We start from the raw sequence: 23,255 nt of genomic DNA, 5'->3' as shown, positions 1-23,255 counted from the left end.
TGGAGGTTTCTTAACCTTTTCTTGTCTACATTGCTCTCCTTTTCCCCACTCTCCTCACTTTGTGTATGTTCCATTGTTTCGGAAAAGAAAATATACATCAAGTACTTAGATCTAGTAAATGTTAAGCGAGTGAATAAATGAATGAATACGTTAATGAACAGTCTTCCTGAAGAAGGAGTTTCAAGAAAGGTGTAGAAGAAGAGTTCATAAAAGCACTGAGGAGGAGGAGACAGAGACAATACTAGGTTTGCATGGATTGGCCCTGAATGCAGCCCTTAAAATTAATGTTAACATCTTTTATTCAATTAATTGAGTTTATCTGCAACAAAATTATCTGGAATGAATTATATTAATAGTCATTTCACTTAACTATGGATGTTCACAAATATTTGGCCAAAAGATGTTCATCCCTAAATAATTTATGACCAAAGGGAAAAAATGCCCAATTTGCAACACAGATAGCCTGTGAGGGTATTATGTTACGTCAGATAGAGAAAGCCAAATACCATATGATCTCTCTAATATGTGGAATCTAAAAAACAAAACAGTAAATTTATAGATACAGAGAAGAGATTGGTGGGTGCCAGAGGTGGGGGGTGAGGATGAACAAAAATGGCTGAAGATGGTCCAAAGGTATAAAGTTCCAGTTATAAAATAAATAAGTCCTGGGATGTAATGTATAGCACAGTAACTATAGTTAATAAAACTATATTGTACATTTGAAAGTTGTTAATAGGAGTGCCTGGGTGGCTCAGTCGGCTAAGTGTCCAACTTTGGCTCAGGTCATGATCTCACTGCTCCTAGGTTTGAGCCCCGCATCAGGCTCTGTGCTGACAGCTCAGAGCATGGATCCTGCTTCAGATTCTGTGTCTCCCTCTCTCTCTCTCTGCCCCTCCCTCACTCGTACTCTCTCTCTCTCTCACAAATGAATAAATGTTAAAAAATAAAAAAAGAAAATTGTTAATAGACATTCAAAGTTCTCATCGTAAAAGAAAATTTATAGCTATGTGTGGGATGGATGTTAACCAGACTTAGTATGGTGATCATTTTGCAATATACACATGTATCCAACCATTATCTGTACACCTGAAACTAATATAATGTTACATGTCAATTATATCTCAATTAGACATGTATAGAGGTAGTTGGATAAATATTGTATACCTATTTATTAAATGAATATGAAGCCATTAAAATGAATTTTTTGAATATTAAATGACATAGATATTTATGGTATATAATCAAGTTTTTTAAAAACCTGATTACCCAACAGTACGATTCTAGTTTTATAGGATATGTCTTTATATATTTAAAATAATATTTACCAGAATTAGAATATTGACAGTGGTCAACTCTTAACTGTGACAGGCTTAGGTTGCCTTATTTTCTTCATTTTCAGCTATACTTTCAAAGATTTGTATAATTAATATCCATTATTACCTTTCTTAGGGAGAAAAAGCTTGTTATGGCATTGAAATATGGGCACTTTTATATGCATTACCAAGCATAGTGTACTGTGTGTATCTTTTTTTAAATTTTTTTAATGTTTTATTTATTTTTGATACAGAGAGAGACAGAGCATGAGAGGGGGAGGGGCAGAGAGAGGAGACACAGAACCGGAAGCAGGCTCTAGGCCCTGAGCTAGTATCTTCTGTCACAGCCATATCCTTGTAGAAAATCCTCAGAGCAAGCAGACCAGACTCTAGAGCAGAAGCTAAGACCAAGTTAAACGCAGAGAATCACCAAAGCCATGTTACTAAGGGCAATTCTCTATTTCCAGCGAAGGTTCCCACATGTCTGAAGTTGTCTGATTATGATGATAACATCAACAATTCAATCTGATCAGACAAATGTTTAGAGAGCCCCTGAGGGTGCTCAGTTTTGGGCTAGGCATCAGAGCAGGGTGGGCACCGGCCTGGGGTGTTAGAGAGTGAAGAACAGAGATACAAGGTTTAGTCTTAACATCAGGAAGTTCATGAATTTTCTGGGAAGATAAGACCAACTTACAGAAAATAATTAGATGTAAGAGTCAAAAGATTGTATAACTCTGTATGGCATGTGATTTTATTATTTACAAGGATTTGGGAACTATTGGAAGATACCTTCATTACTTTAAAGCCACCATGTATGTGATCAAGTTCTATATTTGGTTTATTACAGAAAGTGGTAACCAGTTTCAACAAATGTGCAGAGCAAGAGGCTCCAATTTACCGGCAGCTGTAAGGTGAGCTTCGTTAATCCAGCATTGCACTTTTTCCTACTGAGCTCTGCCTCTCAAATCTGTCTTAACCCATCCTTCCAGGCAGCAGCAGCAGGCACAGAAAATGAAATGCCACTCTGAGTGCTGGCAGTAAGTATTGTTGGAGGTTTAGGGATGAAATGTTGGCCGGAACTGAACCATCATACCACTTCATTTTACCTCTTTAATGGAATTTCCAGTACAGAAGTATGCAGTCCCTTTGGTCAGGAATGTCCTTGTCATCATCAGTCAAGAAATTCCTTCTCCTCCTTCAAAGTGTATACAAATATCATCAACACTGTTAAGCCTTCCTTGACTCCTCCACACCCCCTCACTCTCGCAGTCATAAACACACAATCGTTCATAGTATTTGACCATCCTTCAATGGTCATTTGTAAATCTTTATTACAATTATTCATTTATATATCTGTCTCCATGAAAATGCATAGCTATCAGGAAAGGAAAAATGTCTCATTTGTTTTTCATGTCCCTGACCCAGAACACAGTGCCAGGCAGCAGAAGAGAAATGTGTGCTTATTCACTTTTGCTTGGCACCCATTATGTGACAAACATCTCTCTAGGCACTAAAGAAACAACAGTGAACAAGAAGTCATGGGCCCTGCTCTTGAGAAATGTACATGTCAAGGGGCACTTAGGTGGCTCAGTCGATTAAGTATCTGACTCTTGATTTTAGCTCATGTCTTGATCTCACAGTTTGTGAGTTCAAGCCCTGCATCAGGCTCTGCACTGATGGTGTGGAGCCTGCTTGGAATTCTCTCTGTTTATCTCTCTCTCCGTTCCTTCCCACTCACACACCCTTTCTCTCTCAAAAATAAATAAATAAACATTTGAAAAATAAAAAGTTAAAAGAGAAATGTATATGCCAATAAAAAAATCAAATAGGGTCATGGGATAAAGAGTATGTGTGAAGTGAGGGGAGACGGAGGAGTGGGGACTAGGGATGGTGGAGTTACTTCCACGACGTTACTCAGGGAGTGACAGGAAGGAACCAGGCCTCTGAAAACTGGAGAAAGAGTGTTTCAATCAGAAGGATTTCTAGTAAGTGCAGACTCAGAGAGGTGAAATGACTTTAATGTGTCAACAACAACAACAGAAACATGCACATTCACACACCCAAACACACACCATTATATGAGAGTAAGCAAATTCACAGAGACAGAAAGGGGAGTGGAAAACCAAGAACTAGAGGGAGGGAGAAATAGAGAATTCATGTTTTTTTTTTAATTTTTTTTAATGTTTTTATTTATTTTTGATACAGAGAGAGACAGAGCATGAGAGGGGGAGGGGCAGAGAGAGAAGGAGACACAGAACTGGAAGCAGGCTCCAGGCTCTGAGCTAGCTGTCAGCACAGAGCCTGACGCGGGGCTCGAACCCACGAATGTGAGATCTGACCTGAGCCGAAGTCGGAGGCTTAGCCGACGAGCCACCCAGGCGCCCCAGGGAATTCATGTTTAATAGGTACAGAGTTTCTCTTAGGGATTATGAAAATTCTGGAAATGGGATAGTGGTAATGATTATACAACATTGTGAATGCCCTTAATGCCATGGAATGGTACACTTAAAAATGGTTAAAAGGGTAACTCTTATGTTTGTTATGTTGGTAATATAAACAATAACAATCATAAAAGCCAGTGTGAATGGAAAGTTATAAAAGAGCGTGGGTGGGAATCATAGGGATGAGACAAGTAGGCAGGGGCAATCTTGAGGGGTCTTGGAGGTCTTGCTATAAAGTTAGGATTTCACTCTAATTGCAGTGGAAATCCACTGGAAAGTTTTAAACAAGACGAGTAACATTGTCTGACTTATTTACATTTTCAGAAGACCTCTCTGGTTCCAGTGCCAAGAACAAATTATATGGGAACAAGAATTATAGGGGAGAAAGAATATGAGAGGTTGCTACAGAAGCCAAAAGAGAGAGGGGGTGTGAGTGATAAGCAGAGGAGAGTCAGAGGTAGTTGGCTTTAGAATATATTCTGGAAATAATGAAAATGGGAATACATTGAATGTAGAAGATAAGGAAAAGAGATAATAAAAAGATACCCCTGCTTTGGGGGCAAAGGAATTAGGTGAACGATGAGATGGGAAAGGTAGGACGAAGTAGGCTCAGCTCAGCATAAGTCAAGAGTTCCAGCTCCAAATGGCTATTGGACTCGCAGTGGCCATGCTCAGTTTGTTCAGTTTATAGAGTGAATGACTGAATCCTCGGGTCATAGACAGTTATTCATCCTACTACACATAAGACAAAAGCCAGAAGTTCCTTGAGATACGGGCTCTTTCTTACCTAGCCTTTGCATTCTCAGTGCTCCTTATCATAACAACTAAACTTAATGCCTATTAGGGGCACCTGGGTGGCTCAGTCGGGTAAGCGGTGGACTTCGGCTCAGGTCATGATCTCACAGCTCTTGAGTTCAAGCCCCACATCAGGCTTTGTGCTGACAGCTTAGAGCCTGGAGCCTGCTTCGGATTCTGTGTCTCCCTCTCTCTCTGCCCCTCCCCTGCTCCTGCTCTGTCTCTCTGCCTCCCAAAAATAAATAAACGTTTAAAAAAATAAAAATAAGTAAACTTAATGCCTATTAAATAAAGCTTGTTAAACTGCATTAAATTCAGCTGACTTGACTAGGCTCTGTAGGGCACATGAGACTTTGGATGGACCACAAAAGGTTTGCATGAAATAGAAAAATGGACACAGATATTTCAAGTTACAGAATAGTAGAAGTATGATTAAAGGCCAGAGAAGAGGCTGGCCTGCTCGGAGTGGGGCATCATGCACGATACCAGGATATACCTGCTGCCTGGCTGGGAGGGCCGTGCTGCAAGCACACACCCAATCAGTCAGCAGGTCCTGTCGGCTCCACCTTCGGAATCCTTGCAGAATCTGACCCCTTTTCATCACCTCCACCACTACTCCTTTGATGTGAGTCACCATTACCTCTCGCTGGAGTTATTGCACAACAGCCTCCCAACACATTTCCTCCCCCCACCCTCGCCCCCTGACAGATTATTGTCCACACAGGAGCCAGACCAAGCTTTGCTTAAAGTAAAGGATAAACCAGCACCTGACCTACAAAGTCCTCCCCTCCTCCCCATTTCCCTCTATGACCTCTTCTTCTACTGCTTCCCCTCCTCCCCGGCTCTCTCCATCACAGCCACACAGGCCGCCTTGCTATCCTTCCAACACACTAGACACGTCTCCACCTCAGGACCTTTGTGTGCCCCCTTTGCTCTACCTCTTCCCCTAGACAGCTGCATGGCTCACTCCCCCAACTATTCCAGGCCCTTGCTAAATGTCACCTTCCCAGGGAGGCCTTCCTTGGCCATGCTACTTTATAATGCAATCCGCTTCCCCATCTGTGCGCTCTGCCTCCTCCCCTGCTCTTTATTTCTCACACAGCAATTACCACCATCTGACATGTGAATATTTTACTGCTGAAAACTCCACTTACTGCTGGGACGCTTGTTTTTGTTGTTTGCTACTAAAAAATCTCCTCAGGGCTCAGAACAGACATATGCTAGAAGCTCAGTGAATGTTGGTTTAAGTCAATAATCCATTAATTTCTAGTGTTCTGGACTACTTATAGCAATACATAAATAAATACATAAGGTGAAGGCTAGAACTGAATCAGAGTCTGATGACTTAGGTTATAAGGGGGCATGTGCCCAGGGTCTTATAGACTGGCTCGCACACCTGCATTTTATGCCTTTTCCAAAGCTGAGGAACATACAGCTACTTCTTGCCATTTCTGTAGGTTATAAGCTGAATCCTCGCCCTCCCCCTTCCCCCACCGAATTAATATGTGGAAATTCTAATGTGACTGTTTGGAGATTGGGTCTTTAAACAGGAGATTCAGTTAAAAAGAACCTGTTAGGGTGGGCCGTACTCCAAAATGATTGGTGTCCTTATAAGAAGAGAAGATTTAGACACAGAGTGTCACCAGGCATGAGTGCACACAGAGAAAAGACCATATAAAGACCCTGCAAGATGGCAGTCACACGCAAGCCAAGGAGAAAAGCCTCAGAAGGAAACAAAACTGATGACCCTTGATCTTAGATTTCCACACCCAGAACTGTGAGAAATAAATTTCTGTCAAGTCACCCAGTCTTTGGTGTTTTGTTACGGTGGCCCTAGCAAACTAAAACACTATAAATACCCCATAGCTTCACCAAATGGAGATCATCCTCACAGAAAGACTAAGACAGGGGCTGTTTGTTACCAACATCCTCACAGGACCACCTACAGGAAACAGTGCTTCCCACACATGGATTTTGGGCTCAGCCGGGATAGGGATAGATTCTCCATGGTAGGGAAGAAGATGACATGGCAGGGGGCATAGCACTACTGTAGTTCTGTACCCTGCTTGCCCCTCAGTCCCTACATCAGTGAGATAGCAGGAAAAGACCACAGGATTTCTCACCATTAGACTGAAAGACACAAGATCTTCCACAAAAATCAAATCAAAAGGCAAACTGGATTTTTGTTACTGAAAGATAATGGGTCTACCTGAGTGGTGCAGTCAGTTAAGCGATCAACTCTTGATTTCAACTCAGGTCATGATCTCAGGGCTTGTGAGATCGAGCCCTGCATCAGGCTCTGTGCTGACAGGTTGACAGTGTAAAACCTGCTTGAGATTCTCTCTCCCTCTGCACCTCCCTGGCATGTGTGCACTTTCTAAACAAAACAAAACAAAAAAGCTGAATAATGAAAAATGTAAGATAAGTAAGGGTGCATGTGAAATATGGCACAGAGGTGCTTCACTGGGGTGCCAGTCTGGCTCAGATGGTGGCACATGCAACTCTTGATCTCAGGGTTGTAAATTCAAGCCCCATGTTGAGCGTAGAGATTACTTAAAAATAAAATCTTAAAAAAAAAAAAAAAGAAAAGAAAAGGTGATGTAATCAATGTGTGGTACACATAGAAGCCAAAGGAGAGGAGAGACTTGGCAGCAGAGTACACTGAGGGACTTCCTGGAGGAGGAAACTGATCTTGTAGGACGGAGAAATTTCAGAGATAAAGTGAAAGGAAATTCAGTATAATCCACACATAGGAAAAAAGCCCCAAGTGTAAGACTGATCACACAGTTCAACCTTGTTCTCATACTGGCAATCACACTCATGCCCTGGAAGTAACTTTATTATATTAGCATTTGTCAGAGTGTGCTTTTCAGGACAGTCGCCACACTCATAATAGAATAACACTGAAAATCTGGAGACTAAATAGGGTATGTTTTTTTTTATTATAAAACTTCTCAGAACTCAGAGCACGCTTGTAAATCTCCCCCAGACAATTAAACCACCAATCCTTTTTCCCAATAGAATTTCGAAAAGCTAGCATTTGCGGAAGCATCAACCCTTCCTGATACAGCTAATAGGTTAGAAAGGCCAGCCAACCCATGATAAGCAACGCAATAGAAAGTACCAAACCAAAACAGCAGTCAAGCCCTGATATGGTGCATTCAGTCTGGCAGACATTTATAGAGACATAGGGAGGAAAAACAAAAAACAATGATACAGTTGGTAAATAACACTAGAGTATGGCTGCTTTTTCAAGTAATCAGTACTGTTGTTTCTATGTGGCCATGTGCTAAAAACTTAACCTACAACAATCCTTGTAAAACAGCTTTAAAATCACTTTCATTTTACAGATAAAAAAAAGCTGGGACACAGAGAGGCTAGGTACTTTTTGCTCGGGGTCACACAGCTAGTAACTGACAGAACCAGGCTAACATACACTTAGGGAGGTAATTCCAAGACCGCTCAAAAGTCACAGCCTGAAACACTTGAAAAGTACCTGTTATGTGCCTACTGCTTTGCTGAAAAAAAATCACATACCAGAGCAATAATCAATTCCAAAAGGCAGCTAGGACGATTCTACCTTCTCAAGGAGAACCAGTAAGTTTTGGGTCTGAGGCAAAAGCTCAGAAGCAAAGAGTTCTGCCTAAGAATCTGAAACAGGGCTCACAGTGGAGAGAGTTGACCACAGGGAACGACAGAAGCACTTAGAAGTCAAGTTCAACACAGTCTAGAGACTTGGGAAGTCTGTGAAAGATGAAGAACACCCACAGGGGATGGTAGCCTGGCATCACATTTGCAGCCGGCAGCAGCAGCTGGAACACACTGTCACTTCCTGTGTTCCCGGGACAGCAAAGTGACGTTCGTTCCTGTAAAAACTTACCCTCGAAGCACTTGTTGCACTTTTACTTACCACAGTGGGAGTACCAGACACTGGAATCAGAAGAGTTGCAGATCCACTGTTGCTCCCCAGGTTCAGTGAATATGAAAGAAAACAGAGTGGAGAAAAGTATAAAGGGAAACATGATCGAGTATCTCCAAAACTTTAAAAATGCAAGGAGAATGTAACTAATCATCAGACTCCTCTCTCAGTAAGCAGGAAAGATTTATCTTAGTCATTGGTCACATGATTTCTGAGTTCCCTGTCCAACTGTTTCCTCTTTTGTGTGTATGTGCTTAATATTTGAGTACTTCCGGCAAGGGGAGAAAGGAAAATGATTTAGAATATACTTTTCTAGAACACTTGATGCAAATGAGAGCACAGAACTTTAAAAACAAGACAAGGTATTTCCCAGTCAATAGTAACAGAACCAGTCTGTAGGTCTCCCTTAGAATCCCAACAGACTGGTACTTCTTTTTCATCTGTATGGCTCTTCTCTCCCACAAGTTTTTATACAACAGTGTCTCTTGGCCCAGGGAGCTGGCCCTGTAGGTCTGAACTGAATAGTCTTATGCAAACTACTTCTGCTCTGCAATAGTGCAGCCACAGGGCAGAGCCAGACTAGATGAGACCCCAGACACGGGACATTGCATAGCTCTGCGCTGTGGGCTGGGGCCACACCAGGCTTGAGAATGCACTTACTTAAGCAAGTGCAGGGAATATTTTAACCCTGATAATGAAATGGTCATTATTTTGCATGTGGCATGAATTTCAAAATTCTCACTCTGTTCTAGAAATAATAGCTCATCTTTTAGATACTTTGCTACTTGGAATCCTTTAAAAAAAAACTTTTTAAAGTTTATTTATTTTGAGAGAGACAGGGAGCACAGCAGGGAAGGGGCAGAGAGGAGGGGAGTGGGGACAGAGGATCCAAAGCAGCTCTGTGCCGACAACAGAAAGCCTGATGCGGGGTTTGAACTCATGAACCAAGAGATCATAACCTGAGCCAAGGTCACTTAACTGACTAAGCCACCTAGGTTCCCCACTACTTGAAATCCTTTAAAGGACATAGTTTGGAATTAGTAGCCAAAATAGCAGGGAGTCAAGACCTAAAAACCTACAAGTTTAGAGGAAAATTATCATATGTAGGTAAAAGCTTCCCACTTTTAGAAAGGCAAAAATCCATGGGAGAATGGGGGAAATGGGAGTTGTTATTGGGTATTGGGTTTCAGGTTTGCAAGATAAAAAGTTCTAGAGATCTGTTACACAGCAAAGTAAAGTTAACACTATTGAACTTATGCTTAAAACTGGTTGAATATTAAATTTTATATTATATATTTTACATTTAAAAATTCTTTAAAAAAGAACAAGAAGAAAAGCCTATGCATGCCCCTAATGGTCTCAAAATACCATTCCCCACTAAGAAGAATAAAGACTGGAGAAATTGCTGACTCCAGATCTGGGGCAGAAAATGTACAAGTCGGAGTCTAGAATGTCTTATCACATTAGATAACCAACATGAAGACAGGCCCCACTGACCAAAGAGAGGTTTCATATTGATGCTGTAACAAATAACCACTAACTTAGTGACTTAAAACAATACCAACGTGTTCTCTTACAGCTCTGAGGTCAGAAGTCTGGAATCAGTTTCGTGGGGCCAAAGTCAACGCTGGTTCCTTCTGGAGACTTTGGGAGAAGAATGTTTCCTTACTTTTTCTTCTCAGAGAACTTCAACCCTTGTATTCCTCCTCTTCAAAGTTCAGCATTCCCATCTCCACTTCCATCATCCTATCACCTTCTCTGGCCTCCTGACTCCTGACTCCTTATAAGAACACTGTGGGGGCACCCAGGTGGCTCAGTCAGTTGGGCATCCGACTTTGGCTCAGGTCATGATCTCACAGTTCCTGAGTTTGAGCCCTGCATTGGGCTCTGTGCTGACAGCTCAGAGCCTGGAGCCTGTTCTGATTCTGTGTCTCCCTCTCTCTCTGCCCCTCTACCACTCACTCTCTGTCTCAAAAATTCAAACATAAAAAAAAAAAAAGAACACTGTGATTACACTAGAACCATTTGGATAGTCTAGGAATCTCCCCAAGATCTATCTATAAAATCCCTTTTGCCATATAATGTGACATTCACAGTTTCCAGACATGAACATCTTGGGGGACCATTATTCAGCCTAAACAAAGATAGTTAACTGCAATGAAGTGTACATATTTATATATACATATGAGCTATGAGCTTTTTTTTTTTTTAAGTCTAATTATCAGATGATGCTAGGAAGCCAACTCTTTTGAAAACCGGTAAATAAAGCGAAAGAATCAAACATTTATCCTGACTTCTCTATAGAAACTCAACTACTGGTACCCAGACAGGAGATGGGGTAAGTTTCCCTTGCCTCCTCATACTCTTTTCTCTACTTTTATTTTATTATTATTAATTTTAATGGTTTATTTATTATTGAGACAGAGAGAAACAGAGCATGAGTGGAGTAGGGGCAGAGAAAGAGGGAGACACAGAATCTGAAGCAGGCTCCAGGCTCTGAGCTGTCAGCACAGAGCCCGATGCGGGGCTCGAACTCACAAACTGTGAGATCATGACTTGAGCTGAAGTCGGATGCTTAACTGACTGAGCCTCCCAGGCGCCCCACTCTTTTCTCTACTTTTAGAAGTAATCAGCTAATATATTAAAAAGGAAAAATAGAATACAACCATTTTGCAACACCTAAGGACTTACTGAACTCAGGCACTGAGCATCAATGGTTTCTAACCTCACAGAGAGAGAGAGACAGAAAGACCTTGTGTTATTTCTTGATAGATGAACACTATGGTAGCCGGCCTCCAAGATGGCTCCCAACAATCCTTGCTTCCTAGTACCCAAACCCTTGTGTCGGAGTCCTCTCCACCTGTGAATAAGGCTGATTGTGTAACTGATAAAATATTGCATAATTACAGCATGCAACTTCCAAGGTAGATCATATCATTGTGGCTTCCACCCTGCCCTTTAGATCCCTTGCTCTGGGGGTTGCAGGTAGCCCTAAAGAGAGAGCCATGTGGTGAGAAGCTGAGTCCTTTTGCCAAAAAGCCAGCACCAATTTGTCAGTCATGTAACCAAGCCGTCAGATGACAGAAGCACCAGCTGATACCTCGACTGCCACCTCATGAGAGAACCTGAGCCAGAACCATTCAGCTAAGCCATTCCCAGATACTGGACCAACAGGCACTGTGTGGTATCACGTTGTAAACCTCTGGCTTTTAGAAGCTATTTGTTATGCAGCAGTAGATAACTAATACAAGCAACATTACCTACGATTTTGTCTTGTCCAAAATAGTCAAATCTCAATCTGAGGAAGCCTCAAGTCCTACTACCAATTTATAGGAGATGCAGAGGATATAGAAACATGTAAAGCTACACCTCAGGGATACAATCAGAAAATCTAGACCAGGAAAAGATGTAACAGACAAGCGTTTCCTCAACAGATAATTTACGAGGGAGAAAAAAAAACAAAGTGAAAGAAATGGAGGGGCTGTAGATAAGAAGAGTCTGAAAAGACATTTCATAAATTGGTATGAATAAGGTAGGAACTTTTCCTAGATCTTAATCCAAACAAAATGTGGGGAGGAAATTGGAAATTTGAACAGATTGAATATTTGATAACTTTGGGAGAGGGGAGCAGTTTGGTAGAATGGTATTAGTTATAATTTTGTAAGTCCTTATCTGGCAGTGTTAACAATTAGTCAAGAAATGTAATGATATCTGGGTTTTTGCTCCCAAATAAGTAGAGTGTAAGTGGTTAGGGTCTAGATGAAACAACACTGACAACAAATCAGTTGGTAAATACTGAATCCAGATGATAGTCAGGTTGGTGCATTGTACTCCTACTTTTGAATGATTAAAATTCTCAATGAAAAGGAAGCTAACAACAAAGGTACAAAGTGTTCTGCAATAAATTAGAATAGTTTTCAAAATTTATCACTTAGACTTAACGGCCATTTTGTTGCATTTGCTTCCAAAAGCTGAATTCTTTCAGGATGATTGAAAAAAGGATTACTGGGGCACCTGGGTGGCTCCGTCCATTGAGTGTCTGACTTCAGCTCAGGTCATGATCTCACCGCTGGTGAGTTCGAGCCCCGCATCAGGCTCTGTGCGGATAGCTGAGAGCTTGGAGCCTGCTTTGAATTCTGTCTCCCCCTCTCTCTGCCCCTCTCATCCTCATGCTCTGTCTCTGTTTCTCAATAATAAATAAATGTTAAAAATAAAATTTAAAAAAAGGACTACAAAATAAATTATCAGTGGGTTTTATTACTTGATGTAACCCAGATGTAAGCCAAGAACATCCTGCCTTTCGAGATTCAAATAAAAAACAAACTCAATGCCCTTTCTCTAGATAGTGGAACAGTCCTCACCTTCCCAACCTTTCCAAGGTTATTCTACCTGAGGTGAAGTTAGTAAAGTGGCAGAGAGAGAGATGTATAAATTTCTCCTCCTCACCTTGGTCTGAATTTTCTGCAGACTTATTTCAGTGACGAATCACATTCTACGCATACTGTTCCTTTTCTACTTCTTGGGTGTCATTCCAGACCACGCACTTGGGAAGTCATCTCAGTTTTTAGGCTTCTTATCCCCAAAGTTGTCTTCTGAATTATGATGATACTAATAAAATTAGGTTTTTCATTCCACTACACAGGTGACAAAATTATATGGATACAGGACATTTAAAGAAAGAGATAGAGGTACTCAAAACAAGTTATGAACGAAGTGACACTTGGAAGGAAACGTATTAACAATGCTGTTTTTTGTTCTAGGAGTGAAACTAAGAGTGATTATTTTTTCTTGCGTCTACTTTCTGATATTTGATGAGCATTGAATCATGAAATAATTTTTTAACCAGAATATACAAATCACATTAGCTGCAAAAATAGCAACAGGTATTGATCCAGGTGACAGAGGACAGAGGAGCAGGCAGAGGCCCAACCTGAGGACAGAAACGGTACCAGCTAGTTCACATTTCTGAGCCCTAGAGCCCGCTATGAGGATCATAAGCTGGCTGATCCTAGCAGAGGGCGGGCTCTGGGTCTCAGAAATGAGAGCACTTTTCTACCTTACTCTCTCCTGGAAGACTCCAGCAGCTTCAGACCTGATCTTTCTCTGTCAACTAGTGATGCCTCTGCTGCTTCCCCATCAACCTTCCTCAACCACAGGTAAGCCATGATGAGACGTGCCACCGGGGCAGATGACAGGAGACGTGTGGCAGCTCCGTACGGACTGGGTGCTTTGTTCCGGACGGTGACGGACACCCAGCACAGTACCTGGCACACTCTAGGCACCTAAGAAGTTACCTCCTGACCTAAGTAGCATGATTTGAGAGGTCTTTTGCTCCTTGTGGAAAATCCTTCACAAGAACCAACTTTAATCTTATAATTAGAGGTTAAAAATCTTAAAATGCCAGGACTTCAAAGACATCACTACTTAGGCTACCATTTCTCCTCTAGCTACCACACTCAACTGGACATGGAGATTCTTATTCTGGGCAACTACGCCAGAGAAGATAGGCAGAAACTTGTGTTTTGAACCAAAGGCAGATTAACACTGCTTCCTGTAATTTTTGAATTTTTAAAATTAGAGATTGTAATGTGCGTAAAGTTAAGTGTCTTCACACTTAGAAAAATCCAAACATAAAGGAAAAACAGCTCTATTTGCTTCTGACATCTGATCCTCAGGTTAGAGGCAACCACACTTAGATAAAATTACTTATGCATATGCCAGCATGAATGTGTACTCTCACTTTTTAAAAACATAAACGGTAGAATATTACATGTTTTGTTTTTCAAACATAGCTTATTTTATTATACAGAAACATAATTCTCAGAAAATTAATTAAAAGTTGTTTGATACAACTTCAAATTAGTTTTAACAATCACTCACTAACAGAAAACAAAAGTAAAGACAGTTTAATTATTACACATTGGAACATAAATCACATTGAAGCACAAACATAGAAACAGCAGACTCATTTCTCATCTTTAACCTGTTTCTTTTCACTGTCTTCTTCCATATCAAAAGTGAATGGTTTGTCATAACCCATTAGATGGTTATAATCTTCAGGGTTTGGAAAGAGCGCTGGATTAACTAACAGTGATTTTGTTTTAGCGTAAAACGTGGTAAACACATGTGTGCTGTCTGGAATCTTCACGTCATTTTGGTGGAACACTGTACTTGTTTCCAAAAGCACAACATTATAAGTGATGGCTTTGTAAGTGTCTGTTGTAGCTTCATGGTACAAGCGAATGACGTAGCCTTTTGTAATAAAGTGAAGAAGCGCTGGAGTGATCACTGTAAAGCTTCCTATGATGCCATAAAATAGTATTTGCAAAGGCAGACTTCCAAATATAATGTTATTTTGTGCAAAAATGTATGGTAGAAATGCAAGGCTGATGATACTTGTAGAGTAAGAGAAACATTTCACACCTACATAGGAAAAAAAATGGGAGATTAATACTTATACATATTATAAAAGAATCAACTGATCCAATTAATACTTCCACCTTCTTATATCATTATCAAAACAACAAAATCAAAACACACATACAATGATTGTTATTTCCTAGGCTCTGTCTTTACATACTTTATATATTTTACTCACAAAATCTTCAAAAAAGCACTATGAAACAGATGTACAATTATCATCATCACTCTCATTGAGACATGAGAAAAATAATGCACTTGCTTAATATCACAAAGCTGCCAAGTGGCAGTACTGGGATTCGAACCCAGGCAATTTGACGGTGTCCAGGCCATGGACCAATACACTGCACTGCCTCTCCGGGTAAGAAATCTGCTTTTGGGTTAACTGGCCTTCTACCTAAGTTCCCCAATAAAAGATTCAATATTACTCAAAGATCCTTATGAATACTATAAAAGTTAATTCAGTCAGCAGATTGTCAAGTAACACTATTAATAAACCCTTCCACATACCTAACATTAAATGTTTAAATTAAATTCACGTTATCAGGCTATGTGCCCAGGATTAAAAGAACACACTACCAAAAAAAAAAAAAAAAAAAAAAAAAAACCACACACACGAAAATAACCCACCAGTAGTTAAGAAACATGTGAGAAATAGGGCACCTAGGTGGCTCAGTTGGTTCAGCATCTGACTCTTGGTTTCAGCTCAGGTCATGATCTCACAGCTAGTGAGTTCGAGCCCAATAGGCTCCACGCCTGCTTGGGATTCTCTCTCCCTTTTTCTCTGCCCCTCCCTCACTCATGCTGAACCCGGCTCTCTCAAAAGAAAATAAAAACTGGGGCGCCTGGGTGGCTCAGTTGGTTAAGCACCTGGCTTTGGCTCAGTCATGATCTCACAGTTCCTGGTTTTGAGCCCCACATCAGGCTCTGTGCTGACAGCTAGCTCAGAGCCTGGAGCCTGCTTGGGATTCTGTATCTCCCTTTCTCTGATTCACCCTGCTCACACTTTGTCTCTCAAAAATAAATTAAAAAAACATTAAAAATTTTTTTAAATAAAAATAAAAAATAAAAAAATAAAAACTTAAAAAATAATAACAATAAAGGAAACATGTGGGAAATATATTCAACTTCTTCAACAAGGAAGACATTCAAGTTGGACATCTAGGGACACCTGGGTGGCTCAGGTCATGAACTCACAGTTTGTGGGTTTGAGCCCCACGTCGGGCTCTATGCAGACAGCTCAGAGCCTGGAGCCTGCTTTACATTCTGTGTCTCCCTTTCTGACTCTCCCCGGCTCACACTCTGTGTGTGCCTCTCCCAAAAATAAATGTTAAAAAAAGGAAAAAGAATTTACAAATCAATGACATCTGAAATACATAGTTAAAAATGGTTAAGAGGCGCCTGGATGGCTCAGTAGGTTAAGCAAATGACTCTTGATTTTGGTCATGATCATGTGGCTGATGAGATCAATCCCCACATCAGGCTCTGTGATGAGGTGTGAAATCTTCTTGGGAGCTCTCTCTCTCTCGCTCTCTGCACTCCACCACTTGTGGATACTCTCTCAAAATAAATAACCATAAAAAACATTAATAAAACCAAAAATGGTTAAGTTGGTAAATTTATGTTATATATATTTTATCACAATAAATGACTTAAAATATAAATTTCTAGAAAATAGAAAAGAGACCCTAGACAAATTGGTTATAAAGTTAATTTGGAAAAACGAAATAAGAAAAAAGGGTGGGGAGAAGATAGATATTAAAACATAAGACTATAATTATAAATGTGTGGTACTGGTGCACAATAAGACAGATCAGGTGAACAAAATGGAAAATCTAGAAATAAACCTAACTGCATATGGAAATTTATATTTTAATTTTTTTTAATGTTTTATTTATTTTTGATACAGAGAGAGACAGAGCATGAGAGGGGGAGGGGCAGAGAGAGAAGGAGACACAGAACTGGAAGCAGGCTCCAGGCTCTGAGCCAGCTGTCAGCACAGAACCTGACGCGGGGCTCGAACCCACGAGCACGAGATCTGACCTGAGCCGAAGTCAGAGGCCCAACCGACTGAGCCACCCAGGCGCCCTGGAAATTTATATTTTAAATTATATTTATATACTATAAATCTCAAATATGTGGGCAAAAGTGGTGTTGGAACAAATGTATAGCCATATATAAAAAGATAAAATTCAATCCATCTGTCATACCAGCTCCTAGGAAAATTCCAAATAATCCAAATAATTTGGAATTTTGAAAAAAATTCCAAATATTTAAATGTAAAAAATAAAATCATAGAGATAAAAGAAGAAAACATTCATGAAGTTCTTTACAACCTGAAAATAAGGAAAACATTAAAAAAATTGTTTAATGTTTTTATTTACTTTTGAGAGACAGAGAGACAGAGCGTGAGCAGGGGAGGGGGAGAGAGGGAGACACAGACTCTGAAGCAGGCTCCAGGCTCTGAGCTGTCAGCACAGATCCCAATATGGGGCTTGAACTTACAAACCGTGAGATCATGACCTGAGCCAAAGTCAGCCACTTAACCTACTGAGCCACCCAGATGCCCCAAGAAAACTTTTCTAATTATGACTCAAAACAGAGAAATAATCAAAAAGAAAGACACCTAAATCTGATTTAAAATGTACATGGACATAAGCAAAGTAGAGACAAATGAGAAAAGTATTTGCAACTTAAATCACAAAGGGTTAAAATCATGCAACATGTAAAAGGTTACTAGGCTATGAGAAGATGATCATAACCCTGTCCACAACACACCAGAAATAGAAGCAGACAGTTCACTGAAACAAAAGTACACCTGGCCCTTAAACAGATGAAATGTTAATAAACCTCAAACATAAGAAAAATGAAATTAAAACCACAGTGAGATACTGTTTTTCCCAAAAACTGCCAAAACCCAAAAGCTTAACATACTGTTGGCGAGGCTGTAACAGTCTCATACGTTCCTTTGGTTAAAGGCTTAATTATCTTGCATCAGTAATTTACAAATAATTCCTTCCTTCCTCCCACAGGTAGTTGCTATGCCACTGGCACACATACAATACAATAGGGTTACAATGGGGACCAAGGTACCTCCAAGAAAAGCCATCTTAGTCCCTCCAACTCTCTTTTTTCCCCAGGACTTCTGTCACTCTGTAGGGGGTTGAATAGTGTACCTCAAAATTCATGTCCACCCAGAACCTCCAAATGTGACCTCATTTGGAGACATGGTTTTTGCAGACCATCAAAAATTGAGATGAGTTCATCCAGGAATGGGGTGGGCCATGAATCCAATGAGAACATCCTTATAAGGACAAAACAGGACAGAGACACAGAGAAGGCCGTGTGAATTAGGAAGCAGAAATTGGAGTTACGCGTCTACAAGCCAAGGAACACAAAGTATTGCTGGGAAACACCAGAAGTTGGAAGAGGCAAGGAATTCTTTCCTAGAGCCTTCAGGGAGAACACGGCCCTTCCCAACAGCCTGATTTCAGAATTCTAGCTTGTAGAACTGAGAACAAATTTGTTGCTTTAAGTTTATGGAAACTTATTACAAGAGTCTGAGTAAACTAATGTACCATATACTTTATTTGCCTGGATTGACATAACTGCCATTTTCTTTATTTTTATTTTTTAAGTTTTTTTTTTTAATGTATGTTTATTTTTGAGGGAGAGAGAGGCAGACAGACACGAGAACGGGAAAGGCAGAGTGAGAGAGGAAGACATAGAATCCTAAACAGACTCCAGGCTCCAAGCTGGTAGCACAGAGTCTGATGCAGGGCTCGAACCCACAAATCGTGAGATCAAGACCTGAGCTAAAGTCAGAGGATTAACCAACTGAGTTGCGCAAGTGCCCTATTTTAATTTTTTAGTGTTTATTTTTGAGAGAGACAGAGCATGAGTGGGGGAGAGGCAGAGAGGAGACAGAATCTGAAGTAGGTTCCAGGCTCTGAGCTGTCAGCATAGACCTGATGCGGGGCTCAAACCCACAAACCGCAGGATCATGACCAGAGCCAAAGTAGGACGCTTCACTGACTGAGAAACCCAGGTGCCCCATAACTGCCATTTTCTAAACAATATATTCTGGGCTTTCCCCGCTTCATGTCTTTGCTCTTACTACTTCCATTCCTGGGATGCCCTTCTTTCACACCTCTTCATGTTCAAATTCTTCTCCTAAAATGAGACAACTATGAATGACATCAGTTCATTGTTTGTTGATGAATTAACAAGAGCGATCAACTAAAAGACTCTTCAAATGTCTTTAAACTAGGATCCATATGGTAGTTTAAATAATCTCCAAGAATGCCACCTCTATCTTAATGTCTCTCATTCAGTTTCACATCAAAAAAAATGTTTCTCCCTCAGTTTCTACATTAAAAAACTAGTAATCAGGGTGCCTGGGTGGCTCAGTTGGTTAAGCATACGACTCTAAATTTCGGCTCTAACCCTGCATCAGACTCTGCCCTGACAGTGTGGAGCCTGCTTGGGGTTCTCTCTCTGCCCCTCCCTGGCTCAAGCTCACGTGCTTTCTCTCAAAATAATTAAATAAACTTTAAAATAAGTAAAGAAATAAATAAAACACGAATCCCTGTAAAGTATATATAGTGACTTTCTATTACCATAATATTGAAAGAACACTTAAGTTCTTATATAAGTTACAATTCTAGAACTTTGAATACCATGGATGGCTATGTTCTTCCACAAATTTTACATCCTAACCACACAAAAATTAACCATTTATGTTCTCATCTTCACAGAATGAACTCGAATAAAAATAAATTAGTAAGCTTTCCTTGCATTTGAAGGAAGAGTGTCTGTTCATAACAAAGAGTTATCACGGGTGTCCCTGTTAACAGAGCTAGTAGTTTAAATCCAGATATCCTGGGCCAGATATGTGACAAAGGCTCAATGGCCTACTCCTAAAGAAACGGCTACCCACTCAAAATTAAATTTTCCAGCAACTTCCCAACCTCTCTCAATAGTGATTATACTCAGCCCTTATTGCCAAAGTTTTAAATATCTAAAACTGTACTCCAAACACAGTCTATTTTGATGCCTCACACTTGAGAACTGAATAGATTTCCAGAGTAAATTAAAAAAACTTTTTTTGGAAGTTTATTTATTTTGAGAAAGAGAGAGAACAAGCAGGGAAGAGCAGAGAGAGAAAGAGGGAGAATCCCAAGCAGGCTCCTTACTGTCAGCACAGAACCCGAGATGGTGCTTGAACCCACCAACTATGAGATCATGACCTGAATCAAAACCAAGAGCTTAACCAACTGAGCCACCCAGGCTCCCCTCCAGAATATAGTTTAGATTATCTGTTGACTCGAGCATAATCAAAAACAGGAATGCAAATGCAGGTGCTGAGATTCTGTGGCTGACCTGCTCTAAGCTAATCCTTCAGATATTTCAGGTTATTCTTTATTTTAAGATTATTAAAATGAGATACAATCTCAGGAACTTGAATTACTTACCTAAGTTCTTCTGACCTTACCTAATAAATTATTTCATACTAAATTACCAAATTAAGAACTAAAGAAAGAGCTTCAAACACGTAGCTATTTAATACAGTTTTTCCTCTCCATTACTCTCTGCCACCCACAAAAGCCACTAAATAAACATGCTTCTTGAAACTTCTAAGGTGAACTGAAAAGCTGTAAAAGTAATATTTTTTAAAATTATGTAAGTATTATGTGCTCATTTTAACTGCCGAATTTAAAAACATATGGGGGCGCCTGGGTGGCTCAGTCGGTTAGGCATCTGACTTTGGCTCAGGTCAAGAATTTACAGTTTGTGGGTTCAAGCCCTGCACAGGGCTCGGTGCTGATGGTTCAGAGCCTGGAGCTTGCTTGGGATTCTGTGTCTCCCTCTTTCTCTGCCCCTCCCCCACTCGATCTCTGTCTCTCAAAATAAAATAATAAAGGCCAAAACAAACACCACATATTAAGTAAATGTGTATTCTCTCAAAATAACTACTCTTAAGGGGTATTCCACATTTTTTCTCTACATATTCAACCATTACACAAATAAATAGACACTCCTTGTTCCATTTTATTTTGTTAAACATCTTGGGAGGTGACAAAAGGATGGAAGCTTTATCACCCAGCCATAGATCACAAGAGTCTTCAAGAGTCTTTTTTAAATCTCCCAGAAACACAAAGGTCTCACTCAGTCTCTGAATCTTGCATTAAGAGGCCACAAGAAAAAAAAAATTATAACCTAATTTTTCCTCTTATCTTGTGATTAAGAGGTGTTATAATAACAGGTAGTACATTTTACAAAGTAAGTTACCCTCACTTCTGATTACCCACCAAATATTCTTCGGGCCAGGTTCCCAGTATAAATCAGCCTTCCATCTTCTGATTTTTCAACCTGTGTATGTAAGCACTGAACACATCTTTCCCAACAAAGAGGGATCTATTGAAACAGAGACCATTAATGTGAGTACATAATAAAGTGCATTTACATGAACTTTTAATTTATTTTTTCAATTATAATGAAGAGTAAAAGAGAACTGTCACATAGGTGACTTAAGGAATTCTCCCCCAAATAATGTACAGAGCTAAAGACATCAAATTAACAAAATTGCTTTCCTGAACTCTGGTCACAATATGCAGAGTTGGAGTGTGAAGACTGTCTAGATAAAGTATGACTTTGAATAAGTAAAAACTTAAATGGAATAGTCTCTTCCATTCTGTGGTTAATAAAAACGTAAAAAATTTAAACTTATTAGCTTTTCAAAAAACAAAATCCTCAATATAATGTAAATAAAACACTGCAAATTCGAATTGTTTAAAGTCCAGACTGTTTTTAATACTTCTAAAATATTTATACTATAGCTAGTATTTTTTTTAAAGAACAACTCTTTACTTATTCATCTCCTTGTACCTTGTTTCCCTTAAAATATTTCACCTGAAATCCAGTATCAAATTTCACAGAACAAGAGATTCCGAATATCTAAAAATTTCACAGTATACACACACTTTCAAATGTAAAAGGCATGTCTAACCCATTTATCCTGAAGTTTAATTAGATTCCAATGTCCATATTAGGCATTTCCAAATTTCAACCTTGTTTGCTAATCTGGATACATTACAGGGCAGGATTAGGAGACAATTTATTCAGACAAAATGAGAGCATTAACGTCTCCACCCCCCTTTTCCAAGGAGCAAAATAATTCCTTACAATAAGCTCACCTAATAAAAATTAGAACAACCTTAAAAGTCCGCTTATTTGAGTAAGGTCTCCAGGTGGTGCCTGTAATTTAGTTGCAAACCAACCCCTCCGAGTTTACGCCCAAGGATAGAAAGAAAAGAGTCATCACACACCCGCTGGGTTTGCAACCACCTGTAAATTACTTGGACCCGCCCAGAAAATGACCACATTCCAACGCATCTTCCTAGACTCGTGGGTGCTGTAAACCCTAGGACCTCCAGGCCCTTTCCCAAGGAGGCCGCGTACTTCTGCGCGGCCCTCGGTTGGCTCCCTCTGCACCAAAGTCACCAGGCAGGCGGGGATGGGGCTCCCCAGGCCCGGTCTACTACCCACACCCTCCTCTCCATCCCGCTTTCAGACCGCAGACCTGCGTTCGCACTCGACTGCCGAACAGTGGCCACGCTCCCCGCAGCCCCTCACTTCTACCCCCAACCAGCCCCGCGGAGCCGCTGCAGGCCACCCGCGAGGCGGCCACTCCAGGGCCTCGGAGCGCGGCGGCCGCCCACCGCACTGTCCTCTTCCCGCCGAGCCGAAGTCCGGCCGCCCACGGGCTGCCCAGAGCCAGAAGCAGCATCCCGCGCGTGACAAGCGGCGGCCGACAGCGAAACAGCGGCTGCGGGAACCGGGAGGCCCGGCTCCCAAGCCGTCGGGAGCTGGGACCAGACACGCTCGCCCCGCCCCAGAAGTCCGCGGGGCAGGCTTGGACTAACGCGCGTGCGCAGAACACACGGCCTGCCTGCAACCTTCCGTGCCACGCGCGTTCCCTGCGGACTGAGCTCCGAACACCGCCCACCGGAGTCTAGTTGCAGGGATCCGCAGACAGGCAGCGTGCGCGCGGCTTTACTTTCCCAACTTTAGCGCTCTTCGCGCGAATGTGGAAGGGCAGAGGGGACAGCCTTGCGCGAAGGACCTAGCCTGGAAGCCACGGTTAAATCTTTCATTTTCGTTGGTGTCATTTTCTAGGACTCCAAAATGATTTTCTTTCCGGAAAATGTTTCTGGCCTGTTATCACTGAGTAATAATGCGATTTGGACAAAAATGAATGGTAATTTAATCCAGTCATTGAATTGGTAGACAATAAATGTAACCTCTTCACAAAATGCTGATACTTGTCAAATACATCTTCTGGAATCCATCACATCCATATACACG

General features: G+C 40.8%; 2 protein-coding genes across 2 annotated transcripts in view; both read right to left on the bottom strand.

The window, feature by feature from the left end:
- Nucleotides 1-8,683, bottom strand: part of LY96 (lymphocyte antigen 96) — a 29,320-nt gene extending 20,637 nt beyond the window's left edge. Inside the window, exon 1 of the mRNA XM_029923830.1 lies at nt 8,460-8,683. Coding sequence (XP_029779690.1) covers nt 8,460-8,622 — 163 coding nt within the window. The 5' untranslated portion in view covers nt 8,623-8,683. The remainder of the gene's footprint in view (nt 1-8,459) is intronic.
- A 5,558-nt stretch (nt 8,684-14,241) lies between these two features.
- On the bottom strand, nt 14,242-22,794 carry TMEM70 (transmembrane protein 70). Its single transcript, XM_029923371.1, has 3 exons — nt 22,471-22,794; nt 21,200-21,305; nt 14,242-14,891 (listed from the first exon to the last, which is right to left on the bottom strand). The coding sequence occupies exons 1-3, from the start codon at nt 22,675-22,677 to the stop codon at nt 14,434-14,436; spliced, it is 771 nt and encodes a 256-aa protein (XP_029779231.1). The 5' UTR covers nt 22,678-22,794; the 3' UTR covers nt 14,242-14,433.
- Between the last annotated feature and the right edge of the window lie 461 nt (nt 22,795-23,255).

The sequence above is a fragment of the Suricata suricatta genome, chromosome 15 (genome assembly GCF_006229205.1).
Source record: "Suricata suricatta isolate VVHF042 chromosome 15, meerkat_22Aug2017_6uvM2_HiC, whole genome shotgun sequence".
NCBI lineage: Eukaryota > Metazoa > Chordata > Mammalia > Carnivora > Herpestidae > Suricata > Suricata suricatta.
Note: the sequence above shows the minus strand (reverse complement) of the source record. Positions and strands in the feature narration are given on the sequence as shown.